Raw genomic sequence first — 25,239 nt, 5'->3', positions numbered from 1 at the left:
AGGGGTTATCAATGTTTGGCCCATAGATATTTAGTAGAGTTACAGAAGTAGAGTGGATCTCTCCTATTACGATCACCTAACGGCCCTCTTTATCCACAATAGTGGTTTTATGTAGAAAGGGAATTCCTTTCCGTACCAGAATCGCTGTGCCTCTCGTTTTGGCAGGCAAACCCACAGTTTCATCAGCTGTCTCAGACGATCCAGCAGGGGAAGAAGCCGGATGTGGAGGTCCTAGGCTGGGGTGGCTACACGTGGTTTGCGGTTGTGAGGCTGGTTGGACGTACTACAAATTCTCTAAAACGATGTTGAAGACAGAGAAATTAACATTCAATTATCTGGCAACAGCTCTGGTGGACATTCCTGCAGTTAGCATGCCAATTGCATGCTCTTTCAAAACTTGAGACATCTGTGACATTTAGTGTTGTGTGATAAAACTGCACATTTTAGAGTGGCCTTTTATTGTCCCCAGCACAAGGTGCACCAGTGTAACGATCATGCTGTTTAATCAGCTTCTTGATATGCCACACCTGTCAGGTGGATGGATTATCTTGGCAAAGAAGAAATGTTTACTAACAGGGATCTAAACAAATGTAAATGTTTGTGATCTTTTATATCAGCTCATGAAACAACACTTGACTTGTTGCGTTTATGTTTTTGTTCAGCGTATAATGGTGACGGTGGTGGCCAGATTTGTCTGACTGTGTTTTTGTAATTGATCAGACACATGAGAGGGAGGGAGACATGGAGGTTATTGGAGGTCAGTGTTGGAGGTACACCTGGAATGTTCAGCCCCTGAGATGGTGGGGAATGCTTTCATCTTGTACCCCTGCTTGGCCAAAGCTCCAGTCATTGAGGAGGCTATAGTCAGGGTTATTGTGGTAAGCTGGGGGTGGCACCTGGTTCATGGACGTTATTAAGAGGAACCTCCGGTTCTGTACCTGATAGCTGTCTCATTTACAAGGCACAGCTGCATACCTGTTCTAATCCTTTTCGTAGGCTGGTCAAGTCACCTAAAACCCTAAAAGTGCTTGAAGGCTTGTGTGTGAGTGCAATACAATGTGTATTTTTAGGCTCACTATTGATAGTGTGAGAGATGGATAGAAAGAGAAAGAAAGGGATAGATAGAGAGGAAAGCAGAACTGCTTCATATTCAGTATAATCACACACAGATGGAGGAGTCACAGCAGCCAAATCTCTGCTGGAATAAAATCTGGCAAATAGGACGTTGGCCGTAGGGATACCCCCCTTCTTCACCACGCGCACACACACACACACACACACACACACACACACACACACACACACACACAACCCTCAGATCACCTAACCAATTCCACCTCACACTGCTGCTGTGGTAATGGCCTGCCTCTGTTACCAATAAACAGTTGAACAAAAAACAATTATGGTTATTTAAACCCTTAAGTCATCAGAACAGGTTCCCAGAATTCTAAGCACAACGTGTTTTCTGGGTTGCCTCTTAAACAGTTGGCTTTATTATGTTGCTGTTCCTAGACTTCAAACAAATGGGTAAAACCGCATGTTATGCATGAAATGCTCTTAAATGGGATTTGTGGCTTTGGAGTGAAATTTTTGACGGTGAACCCTGAACTGGTCTTTGGCCTTCGGGGGCACTGGTGAAACTGGATCTGTGTGACATGCACATGGCTGAGGGTAACTCCTCTTAAAGGGAATGACTGGACACTGCAGAGACAGGAAATTAGTTATGTCTGTCTTGCTTTTAATTAACTAATCTCGCTCCAATATGAAATGCTCCGATCCCATGCTCTTCCATATAGCTCTAATTACGTACATTATACATTAGACCTACACTATATGTACATTAGATCCCTGTACAGTTTCTTTAAATCCTCTCTGACTCCTTTAAAGAGCTTTGGAGTGTTCTTCCACCAGTTTTGGTGGCGGCCAGTTTCTCCTGGTCCCTCCAGCAATATCCTGCTTCCCACACCTCTGATTCCACCCAGTACTTTGTTAACTCAATTACGTGGATATGTACATACAATGAGTATACAAAACATTAACAACACCTGCTCTTTTAATGACAGACTGACCAGGTGAATCCAGGTGAAAGCTATGGTCCTTTATGAATGTCACTTGTTAAATCCACTTCAATCAGTGTAGATGAAGGAGGAGACAGGCTAAAGAAGGATTTTTAAACCTTGGGACAATTGAGACATGGATTGTGTATATGTGCCATTCAGAGGGTGAATGGGCAAGACTACATTTAAGTGCCTATGAACGGGGTATGGTAGTAGGTGCCAGGTGCACCTGTTTGTGTCAAGAACTGCAACTCTGCTGGGTTTTTCATGTCCATGCCCCGACGAATTGAGGCTGTTCTGAAGGCAAAACATTCCTAATGTTGTGTGTCATACAGCATATGTACCACACAGCATTTACAAGTAAGGATGGTATACCAAATAGCACAGTATAGTTCCCACACTTCTCTCCTTCTGATCCCAGCCTCTATCTGTGTCTCCCTCTCTGTGTGTCCAGATGTGGAGCTCCTGTCTATGGATAGCACGGAGGCCAGCTGCTGGGTGAACAACAAGCTGCGTGGCCACGAGGAGCAGTGGAAGGAGGATGACTGCACCTTCTGTCAGTGTGTGGATGGAGAGCCCCACTGTACCGCCATGGCCTGCAAACAGAGCTGCCAGAACCCAGTCAAGATCCCAGGAGAATGCTGCCCCTTCTGCGAGGGTACGGAGAGAGAGAGCGAGACACACACTCAAACACAGTCGCACACACACGCGCACACACACACACACACCTGCTTCATAAATGTATGATCATACTGTACCTAATCACATACAGCATTGAAGTAGTTGGAGATTTAAGTTTGAAAATAGCAAGGAACAAGTCCAATTTTAGCATGTTCTAGACATACCCCTTATTGTCAAAAGCAACCAATGTCCTCATAAGGAAATATCTGACGTCGCACTTCTCCAGAAGCGTAATATTACATGTGCAAGCAATTGACATACCATACGTTTTAATGATAGATTGAATGTTCCTTTCATCTAGCCTAATAGGGCAGTAAAGACTGTATAATATAATGTATACTCAGTTTTTAATCTAATAACATTTTTGAAAGCACAACAACTTCAATGTTTCTGATGTTTAAGGATCAGGGGCACCATACATTGTATCTGTCATTCCATTGAGCTCTTCATATAGCCGACGTAGTGTATCTGCCAAACTGCTGTCATAAACAACTTACAACTCGGCAGCTGATTTTCAGGAAAACACCCCCATTAATGCAACCCCCTCAAATGTCAATGTAGCTATATCAGATGTGCAACAGATCCATGTACAGTACGTCCGCCAATTGACGTCTTCATCTGTAAATGGAACAATTCCTACTTCGTTGGGCCGAGCTACAATTCAGTTGTGTTTTACAATACAGTCACTTTGAGCTTAGAACCTGACTGGTGGAGCAGAACTGTAGCCTCTCCCCCTGCAGCTATGTGGAGGCCATGTTGGTGGCTCATTAAAGGGGAGGCCGCACAGCATTCTTCAGCTGCAGGCTCCTTTGTTATTTTTTATTGGTCCAGCCTGCAAAATGAGACCCACCTGCATGAGGTGCAGCTTAGACTAAGGGCTTAAGGCTGCTTAATTGGAGTGGATCACAGTTTTTTTGTGAGCATAATTAGTTACAGCTTGTTTGGTGCTCCTCCCACTGAACGTGGCAAGATAATGGGCTAGCACCCAGACCCCCACCTTAACATCCCCTGGTTGTGGCTCGTACATGTGTGACCCAGGCCAGCAGAACACCTCATCGCTGACCGGCTCCAGTGAGGATGAGGCCCTGACCAGGGCCAGAAGCCCTCTGGGTCTGTCCAGTGCCAGCCTCTGGCACACCAGACTCCCACATAGGGCCTCCCTTGTTAGGGGAGAGAACCAAGGCAAAGCGTGCTCCTGCACTCCAGGTCATTTAGACAACATGTGAGGTGCTCATTCATCAGAGCCAATTGATAGAGAGCACCTACAGTATCTGCTGTAATGGGCCTGCGTTTATCTCTTATCACAGCACTCTCTGATGGGAGCAACGTGAACACTGAACTATTTATGTTGGCATGGAGATAGATGTGTAACATTGCGTGTGTCTAAATGTATGTTTCTTTACTCTGAACTCTCAATAAAGCCTCATTTCAGAATAGTATGACATGTCTGTGAGTGTTATAGGCTTCATAGTGTCAAGTATAGTATGGCATGTCATAGAGAGTTATAGCAGCATCATATGAAGGTTATAACCTACTGTTCTATCTCACAGAGCCTTCGTATGAGACAGTGAGCCCCATGCTGTGTCCTCGTCTGGAGAACTGCTCTCGATCAGGGAAAGACTGCCCCTACGGCTTCCAGCAGGACAATAACGGCTGCCTGCTCTGCCAATGCCTCAACCGTGAGTCTCATACTGGATGTAAAGGGTTAAACCCGGTTAAACACACACTGTAAACACACACACACACTGTAAACATACACACACCGTAAACACACACATACTGTAAACACACACACACACTGTAAACACACACATACCGTAAACACACACACACTGTAAACACACACACACACAGGTAAACACACACACACACCGTAAACACACACATACTGTAAACACACACATACCTTACACACACACACACACCTGTAAACACACACATACCGTAAACACACCACACTGTAAACACACACACACTGTAACACACACATACCGTAAATACACATACACTGTAAACACACACATACCGTAAACACACACACACACACTGTAAAACACACATACCGTAAACACACACACACTGTAATCACACACACACTGTAAACACACACATACTGTAACACACACACACTGTAAACACACACACTGTAAACACACAAACACTGTAAACACACACACTGTAAACACACACGTACCATAAACACACACACACACTGTAAACACACACATACAGTGGGCGCAAAAAGTATTTAGTCAGCCACCAATTGTGCAAGTTCTCCCACTTAAAAAGATGAGAGAGGTCTGTAATTTTCATCATAGACACTTCAACTATGACAGACTAAATGAGAAAAAAAAATATCCAGAAAATCACATTGTAGGATTTTTAATGAAATGATTTGCAAATTATGGTGGAAAATAAGTATTTGGTCAATAACAAAAGTTTATCTCAATACTTTGTTATATCCCTTTGTTGGCAATGACAGAGGTCAAACGTTTTCTGTAAGTATTCACAAAGTTTTCACACACTGTTGCTGGTATTTTGGCCCATTCCTCCATGCAGATCTCCTCTAGAGCAGTGATGTTTTGGGGCTGTTGCTGGACCACACGGACTTTCAACTCCCTCCAAAGATTTTCTATGGGGTTGAGATCTGGAGACTGGCTAGGCCACTCCAGGACCTTGAAATGCTTCTTACGAAGCCACATCCTTCGTTGCCCGGGCGGTGTGTTTGGGTCATTGTCATGCTGAAAGACCCAGCCACGTTTCATCTTCAATGCCCTTGCTGATGGAAGGAGGTTTTCACTCAAAATCTCACGATACATGGCCCCATTCATGCTTTCCTTTACACGGATCAGTCATCCTGGTCCCTTTGCAGAAAAACAGCCCCAAAGCATGATGTTTCCACCCCCATGCTTCACAGTAGGTATGGTGTTCTTTGGATGCAACTCAGCATTCTTTGTCCTCCAAACACGCGAGTTGAGTTTTCCCAGAAGTTCTATTTTGGTTTCATCTGACCATATGACATTCTCCAATCTTCTTCTGGATCATCAATGCTCTCTAGCCAACTTCAGACGGGCCTGGACATGTACTGGCTTAAGCAGGGGGACACGTCTCGCACTGCAGGATTTGAGTCCTGGCGGCGTAGTGTGTTACTGATGGTAGGCTTTGTTCTTTGGTCCCAGCTCTCTGCAGGTCATTCACTAGGTCCCCCGTGTGTTTCGGGGTGTTTTGCTCACCGTTCTTGTGATCATTTTGACCCCACGGGGTGAGATCTTCGTGGAGCCCAGATCGAGGGAGATTATCAGTGGTCTTGTATGTCTTCCATTTCCTAATAATTGCTCCACAGTTGATTTCTTCAAACCAAGCTGCTTACCTATTGCAGATTCAGTCTTCCCAGCCTGGTGCAGGTGTACAATTTAGTTTCTGGTGTCCTTTGACAGCTCTTTGGTCTTGGCCATAGTGGAGTTGGAGTGTGACTGTTTGAGGTTGTGGACAGGTGTCTTTTATCTGATAACAAGTTCAAACAGGTGCCATTAATCCGGTAACGAGTGGAGGACAGAGGAGCCTCTTAAAGAAGAAGTTACAGGTCTGTGAGAGCCAGAAATCTTGCTTGTTTTGTAGGTGACCAAATACTTATTTTCCACCATAATTTGCAAATAAATTCCCAAAAAATCCTACAATGTGATTTTCTGGATTTTCTTTTCTCATTTTGTCTGTCATAGTTGAAGTGTACCTATGATGAAAATTACAGGCCTCTCTCAACTTTTTAAGTGGGAGAACTTGCACAATTGGTGGCTGACTAAATACTTTTTTGCCCCTCTGTACTGTAACTTGCTTAAAATGACGATTCCCTGGCACGTTATCTCCATAACACAAACATAAGCACACACACTAAGAAATATCTGTCGCACCTCATGTGTTTCCATGGCTGTGTAGTATTTTGCCGTTTTAAGTTGTAGGAATTCTAAAATGAAAAACCCTAATGCAAACTAACATGGTGTTGATGGTAAGATGACCTCCATGTGAACTGTTTCAGATGAATCCTGCCCTGACCTGGGGACATATTGCTCCCTGCAATGCCCCATGGGATACGAGAAGGATAACTTTGGCTGCGAGGTGTGTGAGTGCAGCTCTCCAATGCCCAAGTGCCGACCCCTGACCTGCAGTAAGACCTGTCCCTACGGATATGTGTAAGTCCTCTGGATGGTCTCCACATCTTCAAGTTAAGCACTGCTCATTATTCACCCCTTAGTTTCCACGCTGATCAAAGGGTGTTACAGCCCCGTTGGTTACGACTGAAGGCCAAAGCCTGAAGTAATGGTGATTTGTCTGGTTTATTATTGACATGGGCCCTAACATACAATCCGGCCTCTCGTTAGCTGGAAAAACACTATGTTTCTACTATGTAGTTATAAATAGGCCTCCTCCTCTCATTGTTTGTTTTGTTCAGTCATGTATTTTGTAATGATGTAGACTTCAACTGTGTAAACGCTTTTAGTTTGATTTTGGTTATTTGACAAGTGCGCTACTACTCACACTGTGAAATCTTTGGCTCTGGCAATGGAACACAAGCACTGTATCTTGGCTGACAGGACTATCAGACTCTGTAAAAACATGACTGTAGATCAGTGTGTACAGACAACATCATCATTCTCCAGGTGGAGTAGTTGGCAGGGTGCAGTGCCAGGTCTCACTGGGCAGAGAGGAAGTATACTGTTACACACCTGGCAGCCTCACCTTCTCCCCACCTGCTCAGATCTAAAGGGTCAATCAGGGCCAATCAGGGGCCAATTTGTGTCTCTGTGTGACCAGTGCAGTGTCTGGTGCTTCAGCCCCTCTACCCTTTCCCCCACACTTTCATTTCTTAAATCATCTTTCCGTCTCAAAACAACAATCAAAAACACATCCGCACAAAAGCGGCCTCTATGAAGTGTATACAGTGGGATTCTTCTGGTATCTGAACCATGCTCTCTGGAGCCTCCACTCAAGATGGGCCTGATATGTCTGCACAGGATATAGTCAGAAGAGAGTCCCCCCGAGAGGGAAGAGGAGCGGGAAGCATTCATAAGCACCCGTTCAGGGCCGGCTTCAGAAGTCTGAATCCTTGATGAACCAACCAATGCATCAATCTTCTAGCAGAGTGCTGCTCCTATAATGGACTAGTGAGAAGATACAAAGAGGTGGCACAGAGACGGCTTTGTATAAATTGGCTGCATTTATAACCTGTACAGAGAACTCAACTATATAATTTGTTGCCTCAAACACTATCCTTGCTATGTATGAACAGTCCAGTTCTCTTATCTCCATAGGGTAGAGGGGGACATCATGTAAGCAGTGAGCAGTGGGCTGTCAGAGTGGGTCAGAGCCCTAAAGGTGTGTTTACATTGACATTTGGCATAGTTGAGCGCCTTCGGGAAGGACACAAAGGGGGTCTTAAAGCGTTTCCCCTCCTCAATGGGTCTAAATCATCATCAGACCTGATAGGACGTGCACGGAATTCTCCTGTTGCCAAGCACGCTGGGATTTGTGCAGAGCCAGCAATCCCAGCCCCAGAGCCCAGCACTGTGCACGAAATTCCACACACCACCTTTAAACAAAGCCCAGTTACCAAGATGGCCAGACTCTCTGTCTCTGTGTTTGTACACTGACGGCCCAGCCAGCTCAAAGCTCAGCCTGGCCTCTCCATACTGTCATTACTGCTGAATCAGTAGAGATGTGACCAGTGCTAGTGGCAGGGCATTGTCTTCGACTGCTTCTGGGGGCTGTAGTAGAGCAGGTTGAGAGCTTCAAGTTCCTCGGTGTCCACATCACTAAGGATCTTTCATGGTCCAAACACACCAACACGGTGGTGAAGTGGGCACGACAACACCACTCAGAGGCTGAAAGGTTTTGTCATGGGTCAAGATCTTCAAAAAGTTCTAAAGCTGCACCATTGGAAGCATCTTGACTGGCTGCATCACCACTTGGTATGGTAACTGTTTGGCATCTGACTGCAAGGCGCTACAGAGGGTAGTGCTTATGGCCAAGTACATCACTGGGGCCGGACTCCCTGCCATCCAGGACCTCTATACCAGGCGATGTCAGAGGAAGGCTCTAAAAATTGTAAAAGACTCCAGCCACCCAAGTAATGGACTGTTCTCTCTGCTACCGCAGAAATATAACGAGTACTTTTGGGAGTCAGGGGGAATGGATGGGAGTAAAAAGTACATATGTTCTCTAGGAATGTAGTGGAGTAAAAGTTGTCAAAAATATAGATAGTAAAGTACAGATATACAAAAAATGTACTTAAGTAGTACTTCAAAGTATTTTTACTTAGTTACTTTACATCACTGCCCAATAGCTACCGAAATATCTGCATTGACCCTGCTTGCACTAACTTTTTTGATTCATCACACACGCTGCTGCTACTGTTTATTATCTGTCACTTTATTCCTAGTTATATGTATATATCTACCTTAATTACCTCGCACCCCTGCTCATCGACTCGATACTGGTACCATGTGTATATAGCCAAATTATCGTTCCTCATTGTGTATCTATTATTACGTGTTTTACTTTTCTATTATTTCTCTATTTTCTTTATTTCTGCATTGTTGGGAAGGGCCTGTAAGTAAGCATTTCACTGTTAGTCTACACCTGTTGTTTACGAAGCATGTGATGAATAACATTTGATTTGGGTTCATTTCCTGTTTTATTTATGTGGCCTACAGAGACTAATAGTGTAATTAATCCAACCTAACGGAATCCATGTTTAATTGAAAAAGGCCTTATGGGTTCCAGGTTCCAGAAAAAGAGAGTATGGGAGACACACAGAGAACGAGACAGAGAGACTGGAGTTGTAATAGATGAACCCATCTGGATCGGGCATTTCTCAACCTGCTGCTCATCTATGTTTTATGACCTCTATATATGGATCCTACTAGGTCACATGCTCTGTGTCCGTTCCTAACTCATCTATGTTTTATGACCTCTATATATGGATCCTACTAGGTCACATGCTCTGTGTCCGTTTCCTAACTCATCTATGTTTTATGACCTCTTATATGGATCCTACTAGGTCACATGCTCTGTGTCCGTTCTAACTCATCTATGTTTTATGACCTCTATATATGGATTCTACTAGCTCACATCGCTCTGTGTCCGTTCCTAACTCATCTATGTTTTATGACCTCTATATATGGATCCTACTAGGTCACATGCTCTGTGTCCGTTCCTAACTCATCTATGGTTTGTTTTTTCTCTGCGTGTATCTTCCTTAGCTTTCGGCCAATCAGTGGGGGTTTAGTTTAATTTCAGAAGCCGCTTAGATCGTCTCTCAAACTCTTCCGGGATTGTTTTTCCAGTGTCATCCCTGTGTCTACTCTGTTTACAAATCTGTTTGTCATCAAATCAACCATGATGAGCTCATAGTTAATGGAGAGCAGGGCCCTTCAGTCTCTACGTTCCTTAATCAACCTGGCTGCATTAATATCATCTGGCCCTGCTCTGGACCTCGCATGTCAGCCAAAGGCTTTGGTAGCAATACAGTAGCAATCTGAATAGGTTGAATCAAATGGAAAGCATCTGAATTTGCTTTAAACCCAGTGCCCTAGACTCTAGCATTGGTATGGTGTGTGTGCCGTGCACCATGGGGCTCTCACGTGTTCCAGGGTGCTGCTTTTATCAGGCCTCTTCAAAGCCAGCTAATATAGCAGGGGGAAAACAGAACCATATGTCTATTATACCAGACCTGACCATCTGGTTCCACGGTAGTACTCCACCAGACCACTCACAAGACCACTGGCTATTGAGCTTTCATTCAAATATGAGTTTAATATGCCCCATTTGAGATGTAAAATGGCATTCTAATTGTTCCCTCTCTCATTACATATCTGATAGACATCTGTGTGCTCTATCTATCCCACAGGAGGAATAAGCACGGCTGTGAGATGTGTCGCTGTGTCAAGTGTCCCCCCTTAACCTGTGATAAGAACTGCAGCGATGGCTACCGGCAGAACAGGAAGGGCTGCTCCATCTGCATGTGCAAAGGTATGATTCTCATCTGTCTGTCTGTCTCATCTGGTCCGCATCAATATCCATCCGTCTGGGTCAGCCGGTCACATGACTTCAGTTCAATAACAACAACAGTAGTGTGTGTGTGTGCGTGTGTGTGTGCGTGTGCGTGCAAACGAGCGTGTGTGTACACATGTTTGTGTGACCGTGTGTGTGTTGACTTTCTCCCACTATGTAGCAGATTTGATTTGCTGGAACCATTTAGCTGATCTGCTGTGAAGCCTGTTATGAATGGATGTTTTGACTCTTGTGTTTTATTTAGCTCCCGCTGAGGCCTGTGTGTGCATGTTTGATTAGATTCACCAACCACACAAGTTAAAGAAAGTTTAGACGGCTTATTTATACTTTTTTATGTGTTTATTTAATTTTTCCAGTAATATCATAAATATTTTAGCTTGGAATGTATTTGGAGGTTCTTGCTCAGCAAGATGGCGGTGAAGTGGCACCCCGTCATGTTTATCTTATTTTAAAACTGTTACTCAGTTACTCAGTGGACTGTTAAAATATTTATGGATAGGAAACTTTTTTGTGAAGTGTACCTTTTTCCCTTTGTTTAACAGTGTGTTGAGAGAGAAGAGACACATAAACATCTGCCTTGGATGTGGAAACATGATGTGATTCACTGAAATACTACGTTCTATCAAAAACACTGTTCTCCCCAGACTTAACAGCCACACTGGGTTTATATCCCACTTGGGGGCCAGTTATTGGCAGATGTGTGGTTTTATAACCTCAACCTATCTCTCAACAGAAACAGAGGACATCAGTTTTGGGTCAGGTCCCAAAAACTTCAGGGAAATTATTCAACTTTATTTATTTGTGTTGTAACTGTAAATGGATTATTGGGAAATTAAGAGACTTTAAAAGGAAGAGCACATAATGGTGTTTGGTGAAGGTGGAGCTGAGAGGAACCAGGGACGGTTAGCAGAGCTTTCTCGTTAGCCTCTAATGGACCCAAGACAATAACATTGGATAGCTTTACTATCCATTTTATTCTTAATGACATTTCCACTTTGAATTCACTCCTGCGTTTCTCATGCCCTGAAACATCCCTGTTGATGGTTTCTCACAGGTTCAAGTCACCAGTCTCCCTCCCTTCCTAACGTCTGTCTGTGTTCATGTTTTTTTTCCAGAGCGTGACCACCTGCCAAGCACCACTGCCCCCGCCCCCATGCCCAGCTACTGCCTGACCTCCAACGGGCACCGCTATGAGGAGGGCGAGAGCTGGCACGACGGATGCCGGGACTGCTACTGCCACACTGGGAGAGAGATGTGTGTGCTCATATCCTGCCCTGTGCCCAGTTGTCCCAACCCCGTGGTCAGGCCTGACCAGTGCTGTCCCACTTGTGAAGGTACTTGTCTGGAACCGGCTGATCTATCAACACACACACGTCTGGCAGTTCACAGTCCCATAGGAGCTCACACCCTAGAGCCCAGTCCACTTACTGCCCCATGAGTCAGGTCTCAGGCTCCATGAACACTCACACTTTGTGTTTGTGTAAGGAGCAACACACATTGATACACAGTTACACACCCACGCCTTTTCATCCACACCCCTCAGAGTCACTGGGGATATTTATAGGGGAGTGACTCAGTGGACTGTTCAAATATTTATAAGTGAAAGAATGTCTACAACTTTCAGTAACTCAACACAGTTTGTCAGGAGACAACAGACTAACTCCTTACAGATATCAACCCTATTGCAGTCAATTGTTTTATCTGTACTGTTGTACTGGACTAGAGGAAAGTATGTCCGAACACAAATTGTTGTGTAACCACCAAGCTTAGTTCTAGTAAGATGTGAACCTTATTCTTTGTAGTCTTTCATGTGTTGTTGTGTTATATAACCTGTGTGTTGTCTGTCCAGATGAGTCAGGCAGTGGTCAGCCAGAGGGCATGGACCTGGTGGTGTGTCGAGCCCCTGGGGGGAATCTCTATGTGGAGGGAGAGACCTGGAACCTGGATGAGTGTACACGCTGCACCTGCAGGAAGGGCCGTGTCCTGTGCGATACTGAAGTGTGTCCCCCTGCTGTGTGTCAGGCCCCAACCAGGAACAAGGACACCTGTTGCCATGTCTGCCCAGGTACAGTACCTTACATCCCCCACATCTGTCATAGGCTGCTTTACTAGGAAACCTCTAGTACTAAGCCATTTTCTTCTCTGTAAATGTAGAACTCTATCATCGTACTAGCCTTGACAAGAGCAATTTCAGATAATATCAAAAGCACTTACATCCAGGAATGACTCCAGAAGCGATGTCAGTTTGTGATCAGTATAGAGTGGGATAAATTTGATCTGGAGCCATTATCAGCAGCATGTGGTGGTGGATTGAGGGTCTTGCCTTGTCTTGGTGCATGTTGCAATCTGTCCCACAGTTTAATGTCAGTACACACAGGCTAATAAAGAATCCAGACCAAACCGGCTGGCTTTACATGGGGATATATCCTCCAGAGAGGAACACATGGGGATAAGCCTGTCTGTTTCCACTATTCGTACATAAGAACAGTATTTTTCATGGCAATGTGATATGACTAGGAAAAACTTTAGGCCCTAGTTATAGCCTATAACTAGTTTCTCCTGGTCAGGTCTAGGGTTGCAAAATTCCAGGCACTTTCAATAAATTCCCTGGTTTCCCTGAAATCCCATTTGGAAGATTCCGGAATCAAGAGGGAAAATCCAGAATCCTCCAACCAGGATTTCTTGAAAACCAGGCAATTTATTGAAGGTTCCCAGAATTTCGCAACACTATTCAGGTCATGTGACCTCACCAGCTGCTGAGAAGAATAGAGTTGGACACTGTCCCCCCACCACCATCTCCCCCGCCCCTCACTCCTCCCCCACCACCACCGCCCTCCACCCCTCACTCCTCACCCCCGCCCCATCACCACCTTCCCCCACCACGACCCCCCCCCCCCGCCCTCACTCCTCCCTCCAGCCCCCCAAGCAAGAGCCTCACAAATCAGAAATGCATGACAGCCCCTGAAACCCACAGAGCCTCCTTGGGAATGCTCGGCTAGTTGCGTTATCACCACATCTCCCACCACAAAATCAGATTGTAAGAGGCAGCCCTTTGATATATGTATGGTTCTGTCTCTGAAGAATGTGGGAATAATACACATTTCACAGGCCCCTTGATGTATGTGTACATCATGGAAGAGTAAGAATGGCGCTGGAATGGATAGCTGCCGTTTTACAGGCTATTTTGAGTGGGATTTTTTTGTATAATGTTTACACCATCATTATCTATGACCGTAAAGAGCTTCTGGACATCAGAAAAACGATCACTAACGTCGATTTGGATGAAGATTTCGACTTCAACAAGTTGGCGGCGCTGAACATACTGCTCACCCCAGACCAGCCCCCAATCCCAAAGACTTGGAAGAGAACGAGACCATAGTATTTTCCAAGAAAGTTTTCATCAATATTTTTCGTAGCAGTTTATTAACCACTACCAACCGATGCTGGCACTAAGACCACACTCAACGAGCTGTATAAGGCCATAAGCAAACAAGAAAATACTAATCCAGAGGCGGCACTCCTAGCGGCTGGTGATTTTAATGCAGGAAAACTGAAATAAATAAGATGGCACCGGAGAAGAAGGCTGACGTTTTACGTGTCCCCAAACAATTGTGTTTTTTGTTTGTTTCTTTGCGTTGTTTGTAACTTATTTTTTTACTTATTTTGTACATAATGTTGCCGCTACCATCTCTTCTGACCGAAAATAACTTCTGGACATTAAAACTGCGATTACTCACCACGGACTGGCAGAATCCTTTTTTTCCTTTAACAAGTCTGACGAGCTCGACGTGAATGTTATACTGCTCTCCTGGGAACAGGCCCAGATCCCCGTGATTTGCGTGAAGAGAAGGCGGAGAAAAAGGGGCAAAGGGCGGGCCGCCTTCTGAGAATTCATAGGCGATCGAATAAACCCCCCACTTCCTTGCACTTTTGCTAGCAGAATAGAATCTGTCGTCCCCACAGTGACCGTATGTACATACCCCAACTAGAAGCCATGGATTACAGGCAACATCCGCACTGAGCTAAAGGGTAGAGCTGCCGCTTTCAAGGAGCGGGACTCTAACCTGGAAGCTTATAAGAAATCCTGCTATGCCCTCCGACGAACATGCAAAGTGTCAATACAGGACTAAGATCAAATCGTACTACACCTGCTCTGACGCTAGTCGGATGTGGCAGGGCTTGCAAACCATTAGAGACTACAAAAGGAAGCACAGCCGAGAGCTGCCCGGTGACACAAGCCTACCAGACGAGCAAAACTACTTCTATGCTCGCTTCGAGGCAAATAACACTGAAACACGCATGAGAGCACCAGCTGTTCCGGGAAGACTGTGTGATCACGCTCTCCGCAGCCGATGTGAGTAAGACCTTTAAACAGGTCAACATTCACAAGGCCGCAGGGCCAGACGGATTACCAGGACGTGTACTGCAAGCATGCGCTGACCAACTGGCAAGTGTATTCACTGACATTTTCAACCTCTCCCTGTCCGAGTCTGTAATACCAACATGTTTTAAGCAGACCACCATAGTCCCTATGCCCAAGAACACTAATATAACCTGCCTAAATGACTACCAACCCGTAGCACTCACGTCTGTAGCCATGAAGGAATTTGAAAGGCTGGCCATGGCTCACATCAACACCATTATCCCAAAAACCCTAGACTCACTCCAATTTGCATACCGCCCCAGCAGATCCACAGATGATGCCATCTCTATTGCACTCCACACTGCCCTTTCCCACCTGGACAAAAATAACACCTATGTGAGAATGCTATTCATTGACTATAACTCAGGGTTCAACACCATAGTGACCTCAAAGCTCATCAATAAGCTAAGGACCCTGGGACTCAACACCTCCCTCTGCAACTGGATCCTGTACTTCCTGACTGGCCGCCCCCAGGTGGTAAGGGTAAGTAACAACACATCCGCCACGCTGATCCTCAACACAGGGGCCCCTCAGGGGTGCGTGCTGAGTCCCCTCTTGTTCTCCCTGTTCACCCACGACTGCGTGGATGCGCACAACGATGATGAGACAGCCTGTAGGGAGGAGGTCAGAGACCTGGCCGTGTGGTGCCAGGACAACAACCTCTCCCTCAACGTGATCAAGACAAAGGAGATGATTGTGAACAACAGGAAAAAGAGGACCGAGCACGTCCCCATTCTCATCGACGGGGCTGTGGTGGAGCAGGTTCAGAGCTTCAAGTTCCTTGGTGTCCACATCACCAATAAACTAACATGGTCCAAGCACACCAAGACAGTCGTGAAGAAGCAATGACAAAACCTATTCCCCCTCAGGAGAATGAAAAGATTTGGCATGGGTCCTCAGATCCTCAAAAGGTTCTACAGCTGCACCATCAAGAGCATCCTGACTGGTTGCATCACTGCCTGGTATGGCAACTGCTCGGCCTCCGACCGCAAGGCACTACAGAGGGTAGTGTGAACGGCCCAGTACATCACTGCAGCCAAGCTTCCTGCCATCCAGGACCTCTATACCAGGTGGTGTCAGAGGAAGACCCTAAAATTTGTCAAAGACTCCAGCCACCCTAGTCATAGACTGTTCTCTCTGCTACCACACGGCAAGTGGTACCGGAGCGCCAAGTCTAGGTTCAAGAGGCTTCTAAACAGCTTCTACCCCCAAGCCATAAGACTCCTGAACACCTCATCAAATGGCTACCCAGACTATTTGCACCCCCCCTCCCCTCCCCCTCTTTTACACAGCGGCTACTCTCTGATGTTGTCATCTATGCATAGTCACTTTAATAACTCTACCTACATGTACATATTACCTCAACTAACCGGTGCCCACGCACAGTGACTCTGTACCAGTAGCCCCCTGTATATAGTCTCGCTATTATTATTTTACTGCTGCTCTTTATTTACTTGTTACATTTATTTCTTATTCTTATCCATATTTTTTTAAACTACGTTGTTGGTTATGGGCTCGTAAGTAAGCATTTCACTGTAAGGTCCACCTGTTGTATTCGGTGCATGTGATTAATAAAATTTGATTTGAAAATCAGTCTTACCTCATTTTTACCAGCATGTCACCTGTGCAACTAGAGGTGACAAATCTTTAGATCACCTTTAGTCCACACATAGAAACCCATACATAGCTCTCCCTCCCTCTCCATTTTTCAAATCTGACCATAACTATACTGAACAAAAATATAATCACAACTTGTAAAGTGTTGGTCCCATGTTTCATGAGCTGAAATAAAAGATCACAGAAATTTCTTGTACACACAAAAAATATATTTCCCTCAAATGTTGTGCAAAAATTTGTTTACATCATTGTTAGTGAGTATTTCTCCTTTGCCAAGATAATCCATCCACATGACAGGCGTGGCATACAGTGACTTTGGGAAAGTATTCAGATCCCTTGACTTTTTCCACATTTTGTTACGTTACGGCCTTATTCTAAAATGGATTCAATATAGTTTTTTTTCTCAGCAATCTACACACAATACCTCATAATGACAAAGCAAAAAATGTTTTTATTTTTATTTTGCAAATGTATTAAAAATTAAAAACAGATAACTTATTTACATCCATATTCAGACCCTTGGCTATTAGACTCGAAAATTAGCTCAGGCGCATCCTGTTTCCATTGATCATTTTTTATAAGAAATAAGAAATCCTGCTATGACATCCGATGAGCCATCAAATAAGCAGAGTCAATACAGGACTAAGACCGAATACTACGTCAGCTCTGACGCTCGTTGGATGTGGTAGTGCTTGAAAACTATCACGGATAACAAAGGGAAACCTAGCCGCGAGCTACCCAAGCTAAATACCTTCTATGCTCGCTTCGAGCCAAGCAACACTGAACCTTGCATGAAAGCACCAGCTGTTTCGGATTACGCTCTCCCTAGCCGATGTAAGACATTTAAACTGGTTAACATTCACAAGGTCACAGGGCCAGACGGATTACCAAGACGCGTACTCAGAGAATGCGATGACCAGCTTGTGTCTTCACTCACATTTTCATCCTCTCCCTTACCCAGTCTGTAATACATACATGTTTCAAGCAGACCACCATAGTCCCTGTCTGTAGCCATGAAAGGCTTTGAAAGGCTGGTCATCAACACCATCATCCCAGACACCCAGGACTCAATCCAATTTGCATACCGCCCCAACAGATCCACAAATGGCACAGTCTCTATTGCACTCCACACTGCCCTCTCCCACCTGGACATGAGGAACACCTATGTGAGAATACTGTTCATTGACCACAGCTCAGCGTTCAACACAATAGTGCCTTCCAAACTCATCACTAAGCTAAAGACGTTGGGACTGAACACCTCCCTCTGCAACTGGATCCTGGACTTTCAGACGGGCCTCCCCAAGTGGTGAGGGTAGGCAACAACACATCCGCCACGCTGACCCTTAACACAGGGGCCCACAGGGGTGCGATCTTAGTCCCACAAGTACTCCCTGTTCACCTACGACTGCGTGGATGCGCACGACGACGATGAGACAGCCTGTAGGGAGGAGGTCAGAGACCTGGCCATGTGGTGCCAGGACAACAACCTCTCCCTCAATGTCAGCAAGACAAAGGAGCTGATGATGGACTATATGAAACGGAGGGCCAAGCACGCCCCGATTCACATCAACAGGGCTGTAGTTCCTCGGTGTCCAGATCACTAAGGATGTATCGTCGTCCACACACACCAACACAGTCGTGGATGGCAGGAGGCTGAAAAGATTTGGCATGGGCCCACAGATCCTCAAAAAGTTATACAGCTGCACCAGTGAGAGCATCTTAACTGGCTGCATCACCCCCTAGTATGGCCACTGGCTGCATCACCCCCTAGTATGGCCACTGGCTGCATCACCCCCTAATAAGGCCACTGCTTGGCATCAGACCGCAAGACGCTACAGATGGTAGTGTATACGGCCCAGTACATCACTGGGGCCGAGCTCCCTGCCATCCAGGACCTCTATACCAGGCGGTGTCAGAGGAAGGCACAGAAAATTCTCAAAGACTCCAGCCACCCAAGTCAAAGACTGTTCTCTCTGCTACCGCACAGAAAGCATTACCGATGCACCAAGTCTGGAACCAACATGACCCTGAACAGCTTCTATACCCAAGCCATAAAACTGCTAAATAATTAGTTAAATAGTTAACCAAACATCTACCCAGACTATCTGCATTGACCCTTTCTGCACAAACTTTTTTGACACATCACATAGGCTGCTGCTGCTGTTTATTATCTATCTTGTTCCCTAGTCACTTTATTCCTAGTTCTATGTACATATCTACCTCAATTACCTCATACCCCTGCACATCAACTCAGTACTGGAACCTCTTGTATATAGCCAAGTTATCGTTACTCATTGTGTATTTATTATTACGTGTTGTACTTTTCTATCATTTCTCAATTTTCTTTCTCTCTGCATTGTTGGGAAGGGCCTGTAAGTAAGCATTTCACTGTTAGTCTACGCCTGTTGTTTACGAAGCATGTGATGAATAACATTTGATTTGATTTACATTAGTGTTGAGATGTGTACAGTCTACCTAAGCTTTGGTCACAGACAGGCCATTGATCTATGGGCCTATGGTTATGAGACACAGAGATAAGCCTGAGAGTTAACTGACATAGCTCAGCACAGCAGCCATGTGTTCCCTAGTCCCTAGTTATCAGCTAGCTTCCTGCTAGAATTTACCATACAGTAAAACCATCTTATTGCAAACACAGGTGAACTGTCCTAATAACTGCTCTGGATTAACATGTTATACTACCTTGGTGTGCCTCTCCCTCCATCCTTCCATCCACAGAGGACAAGCAGGGTCCCCAGCTCCCGGTGAGCACCAGTCAGCAGGAGTACTGTATCTCCAGCGAGGGAGACGTGCTTTTGGCTGGGGACACCTGGAAGGCCAATGCCTGCACCAGCTGCACCTGCAACAATGGAACCATTCAGTGTTTCTCCCAGCGCTGCCCGCCTGCCAACTGCAGGGTGCCCGTCCTGCGCAAGGGCCAGTGCTGCCCTCACTGTCTGGGTAAGTGAGTTTGTATGTGTGAGAGTGAGTCTGTCCGTGGAACTAAACTCCTGGGAATGTCTAGATGGGTGAGAGCACACTGCCTTGTTGGCCTCCCTAATGATGTCCACTGTCATTCTAGTGTGTAGTATATTTGTGTCTTGTGAAAAATCCCATATTAAGTATGCATTAAAACAAGTTATTCCTTTGGGACGAGGTACAGCTTGTTATTGAGACCATTATCATTCACAGTGTAACTTGTAGGAAGGGAGGAACCGTTTTCAAACTTTTCCGGTTAGCTAGAATAAAGCAAGCGTGTGTGAGTCGCGTTCTGAGTGCCTGTTTCGCTGGCACTGCTTGGGCAAACACCGTTACTCACAGCAACATTCCATGTGACACAACTCACTCAGAGTGAAAACATTCCCCAAGCATCCGCACATTCACACGTGTTTCCTGTCTCCGGCTGAGCCGACCCGCCACTCTCAATGCCGGCACAGGAAGGCAAAGCTCCATGTCAGCTTTTCCTATAGAGGAAAACCTCGACACAGGCATGCATTGTTCCCTCTGATTTGTAACCGTTTCATCTCAGCTTTGTTTTGGTTATTTGCTCGGTGGATAACAGCACTTTACATAAGACTCTTGACAAAGGGAGGTCATGGAAGCTTAGGGAACACATCCCGTAAACACACCTTATCTACAGACACTCCACCCAACCATAACCTTCTGTTACATTGATCTGGGATGTGGGATTTGTTTTCAGCTCAAGTGTGTTTGACATTACGTACGTGGGTTGTGACTTATTTGTGATTTTCCTCTTTGGTTTACAGAAATAACAACAACGTCTGTTCCAATGATGGTGTCGACCAAGGCCCCCAAGACCAGGGTTACTACCACAGTGGACAACACAGTCTGGATCACCACTGTCACTTTGCCTCCTATCATTGCTGCTACAGGTACAGTCTGTCTGTCCATCTCTCTTTCTCTCTAGCTCACCTTCTCCCTTTCACTATTTCACTCACTCACTCACTCACTCACTCACTCACTCACTCACTCACTCACTCACTCACTCACTCACTCACTCACTCACTCACTCACTCACTCACTNCTCACTCACTCACTCACTCACTCACTCACTCACTCACTCACTCACTCACTCACTCACTCACTCACTCACTCACTCACTCACTCACTCACTCACTCCTCCTATGGCCCACAGAGATGGTTAAATGATAGGTTACTGATAGGTAACAACTGCTTCAGACCTGTGACTTGGTATCATTGTCCATACTTTCCCAGCCAGCCTGTTGATGCTTACATTCTTGTGGGGCAATTGGAATGCTTTGACAAATGAGCTAAATGCACACGGACACACATTCATCTGGAGACTGTATCTAACGTATTGGCCAGGGAAAACTGCCAAACACTAAGGAAGGACATGAGCTGCGTTTTCATTTAAATTGATTAGAAGGGGAATAATGTAATGGAAATATTGGCCTGTGTGACAGCAGTATGTGTAGTCCAATCTGTGGGGAGAGCTGATATTGATTTTCCCTGCAGATGGGAACAGCCTGGGAGAGAACATCCCCAGTCAAACTAGGATGGCTCTCATCTACCAATCAGCTGCCTGGATACTGGCCGGTCTCCTCCTGGCCATCGTCATCTTCCTCATTGTGGCAGTCCTCATTAACAAGAAGAAAAAGTGGGTGCGGATGTCGTGCTACAGCGCCCCCAAGAAGGTGAGGCATTGTGGGTAAAGCCGCTCATTAGGCCCAGTACTGTATGTACAGCTTGCGGAAAAAGACTATTCACAAATGAATTGCAACACAGCTTCGAAATGCCTCATGATTCTGCCCGATAGAACCAATTAAATTACTTCATTTCTTTTGCTGTTGGTATGGGGTTGCTGCCCAAACTCAGACCACTATGGTGCTAAATCATAGCACCATAGCGGGGCGGGTGGGCCGTTGTTTTAGGATCTAATCTGTGGGTGGGTCGTGGGTTTTCCTTGATCTTCCAGCTCCTGCTACAATTCATGTTCAGGGTGTCAAAGTAGGGATAAATGTATTTTTCCAGCACTTAATTCTGATGGAGCACTTTGAACTGTGTCAAGTTTATCATAAAATGTGATCGTTTTACAACACCCCCATGAAATGAGACTAGAGCAGCACAGAAAATCGTAATTCGTCACATGGTTTCCGAAAAAGTCTCTCCCGTCCTAACTAGACATGATAACACAAAGCAGTAGGATTCAATCAATATAGCTGACAAGACCTGTTGTGTGAAAGTAAAGTAATTGATATTTAAAACATTTCCTTTCCTCCTTTCCTAGACTGTGATCCTGAAGAAGCATGTGAATAAGAACTCGGTGGTGTACATGGAACCTTCAAAGGAGAACAAGTTCCAGAGCATGAAGAATGACTGTGGCATCAACTTCTCCCCAGAGATGAGCTCACCATGTGGGGAGAGGATGCTCATCCCCCGGGTCAAGCTGAGTACGGGCCAGGTCAGGGGACAGCGCTAGACCCCCCTCCCCCTAAACACCAACTCCCATTCACCAGACCCCCAAACTCTACGCTGCCCAAAGGGCTACCAAGCACCTCCTCTTCTCTCTTTCTCACATTTTCATGGTGATCGATCCACAACAATGCAATGCAACTGCCTGTTGCTTTATCATACTGCTGGTACAGTGAGGAGAGACTGTGGAGGCAGGAGGATGTGGCCATTATGGGACTTTGCCATACAGTTCACCACAGACAGAGTGACAGTCAGCCAGAGAGGCTACTAGTCAGCCAGAGAGGCTACTAGTCAGCCAGAGAGGCTACTAGTCAGCCAGAGAGAGCTCTGAAATGTGAACATGATCATCATCGCTTCTCGCCTCCTCTGGAACTAGAACATGAAACTAACAGGAGGAATATAACAGCTTTAGGACAGGGGTTTGGGTTCTAGTCGAAGGTCTCTAGTTTGCTCTTTTCTATGTGCCGCAGCGCAGCACTCAATTCATCAACAATTGTTTTAGTGATGCCAATTTAACTGGTTTTCCAGTTGTAATCAAAATTGGATGGGAGCGTAAGTCGATTATCAGATGAATGGCTAGTTCCATGACTTGCTCCTCTCCCCAGTCAATGACTTTGAGCAGCATCAGAACCCAGCAGACTATGGCCCAGAAAAAAAAGAAACCCAAACTCCTGCTTTAGAACGTGTGGTTTCCATCTTAGCTTTTTTTAAATATATTTCTATGTGTAATAGTTGTAGTGTTTTTCTTGGTCAAGCCTAGTTTTTGTTATGGAAGTCTCCATGGTGGCAAGATTAAAACATTGTAAATGCCAGACTAAACATTCCCCATCGATGCAAAGGAATGACACTCTTCTATTCCCACTTACTGTAGTGGTTTCTGTCTGCCTCAAAGGTGATGACCAAAATCATTCCATTCTGAAAACAACCAACCACCCTGGGAAGAGGGAAAATGGTGTGAATGTATTCTGCCTCAGCTGTGAAGCCAGTGTGTCTGTCTGTAATACAGTAAGGTCCTTCATCCTTCTGTACTCAATAACTCCCTTTAGAAGGAATCATCCCATTGGCTGGACTTCATCTAGAAATGGGAATGGACTTCAAGATTAGGTGGATTAATACTAATCCCGACTGTTATTTTATAGCTTGCAGATAAGAGGACTCATTACAGGAAACTACAGAAGCAGTTCCAGACTTTCTGGAGTTACTCATGAGGAATGTCAACATACAATAAGCCTCACTTATATAACTTCATTTACAGCTGTGCGTAAACATGAGCTACTGTTTCCAGAGAATGTTAACATATACATTAGTAGCCTTTATTTTATAGCCTTAATGTTTTTCATATTCCATTGTTTCTCCTGTAATGACGTATGCTAGTCCAATTTTGGTGCAATTTGTTGTGCCATGTATTCCATGCCAAGGTAACCTGACTGAAGGTCTCCCCATTCCCACCAGTTTATAACATATTACAATGAAAAGGGGCAAGGGTCTCAAGGAGACTCTGCTATGAAATGCAAATAATGGTACATTCCAACAGCGCATGTTCATAAAATGTAGCACTTTTGTTAGGATCCAGTGTTTTAAAAAGTTGTGGATGAGATTCCTGGCGGGATAAAGGCCTAATCAGGGATTTGATGGGCATATTTAGCACATGGAGGTGATGAATCACTCAAGTAAACATAATGGTGCAGCAAATTCGAGGCTTATTTAACAATCTGATGAAATAGATGTGATTCAGAGCATTACAAAACAGACTGGGGTTTATTAGGAAATCTTTGGATCTGATTTCATAGTTACATTGCCAGTCTCTCGATACAAAGACCGTTGTGATGCCAAAACTATGTGGAGACAAATATAGATTTCTATTGAAGAGTTTCAAAAGTAATTCAGTAGATTTGGGTCCGTTTGAATCACAACCATGTGTTTTAAATGAAGGTAAGAGGAGACTTGTTAAAGTTATTTGTTTTTCCTATGTGTAAAAAAGGTAGATAAAAGTAGGACAGAAGAGTCCCTTATTTATTTTTTCACATAGCTTTATTTATTAATACTAAAGTATAGTTTGAGTTAATGACGTGTTTTTGGCAAATGAACTTGGTAGCCAAAGCTGCTGTACATTTTAGATATTGTAAGCCATTTACCATTTCCATCTGCTTTGTTTTTCAAGCCTATTTATTTTACTGTTGCAAACTGTAAATACATTTTTCTTTGCTGTTGAACTGTAACATTTATACTTATTTTGAAAAACAAAATGTGTGAACAAAAATTCTTTACATTTAACATTTGGGAAGACATTTCAGTGCTTGTGACATTTCCATGGTGATATGTTTGCAATGAAAAGTGTGACGGAGCTGGCTGATGCCCCGTGCTTTTAAAAAAAGCCTGGAAATCCCTACAAATCAAATAAATATCAATAAATATCAACTTAGCAACAGTTGGGTTCAAAAGAGGTAACATATCATGGTTAGATGTGACATCTATTCCTTTATCTACTCTTGCCCAGTGCTGCCAAAGGGGATCTGCTTCCTGGGCTCCCAAGTGGCGCAGCATCTCAGTGCAAGAGGTGTCACTACAGTCCTTGGTTCAAATCCAGGCTGTATCACATCTGGCTGTGATTGGGAGTCCCATAGGGCTGTGCACAATTGGCCCAGCGTTGTTCTTAACTGACTTGTCTTGTTAAATAAAAAAAATCTTCTCACTTAGTTTCCCAAAGGTTTTAAAGTTTCCTTCCTCTTAAGCATAGTTGCTCCGCTCTCCTTATCCGTGATGTGTTAGCGGATGGGGAAGACCAGAGATGTGTGTTTGGTGTTTCTCACAGCCCACAGGACTATACGGATGAGGCGTGAGTGGGGAATGCAGCGGCCAGATCTCAGTCTCACACTCGGGGCTTCATAAAACCACAGACAGAAAAACACTGAGCCAGGAAGGCTTGAACAGACAACCTGAAGA

The 25,239-nt window shown here is 44.8% G+C and overlaps 1 protein-coding gene across 1 annotated transcript in view; it reads left to right on the top strand.

Moving 5' to 3' along the window:
• The window catches only part of LOC111968771 (cysteine-rich motor neuron 1 protein), a 54,458-nt gene extending 29,466 nt beyond the window's left edge, over positions 1-24,992 (top strand). The window contains 10 exon segments of the mRNA XM_023994634.2: positions 2,512-2,715; positions 4,289-4,417; positions 6,772-6,925; positions 10,642-10,763; positions 11,921-12,139; positions 12,655-12,870; positions 19,582-19,803; positions 20,610-20,735; positions 21,340-21,518; positions 22,112-24,992. Coding sequence (XP_023850402.2) covers positions 2,512-2,715; positions 4,289-4,417; positions 6,772-6,925; positions 10,642-10,763; positions 11,921-12,139; positions 12,655-12,870; positions 19,582-19,803; positions 20,610-20,735; positions 21,340-21,518; positions 22,112-22,303 — 1,763 coding nt within the window. The 3' untranslated portion in view covers positions 22,304-24,992.
• Positions 24,993-25,239: the final 247 nt, after the last annotated feature.

The sequence above is a fragment of the Salvelinus sp. IW2-2015 genome, linkage group LG9 (assembly GCF_002910315.2).
Source record: "Salvelinus sp. IW2-2015 linkage group LG9, ASM291031v2, whole genome shotgun sequence".
NCBI lineage: Eukaryota > Metazoa > Chordata > Actinopteri > Salmoniformes > Salmonidae > Salvelinus > Salvelinus sp. IW2-2015.
This window is presented reverse-complemented; position numbering and strand designations above follow the sequence as displayed.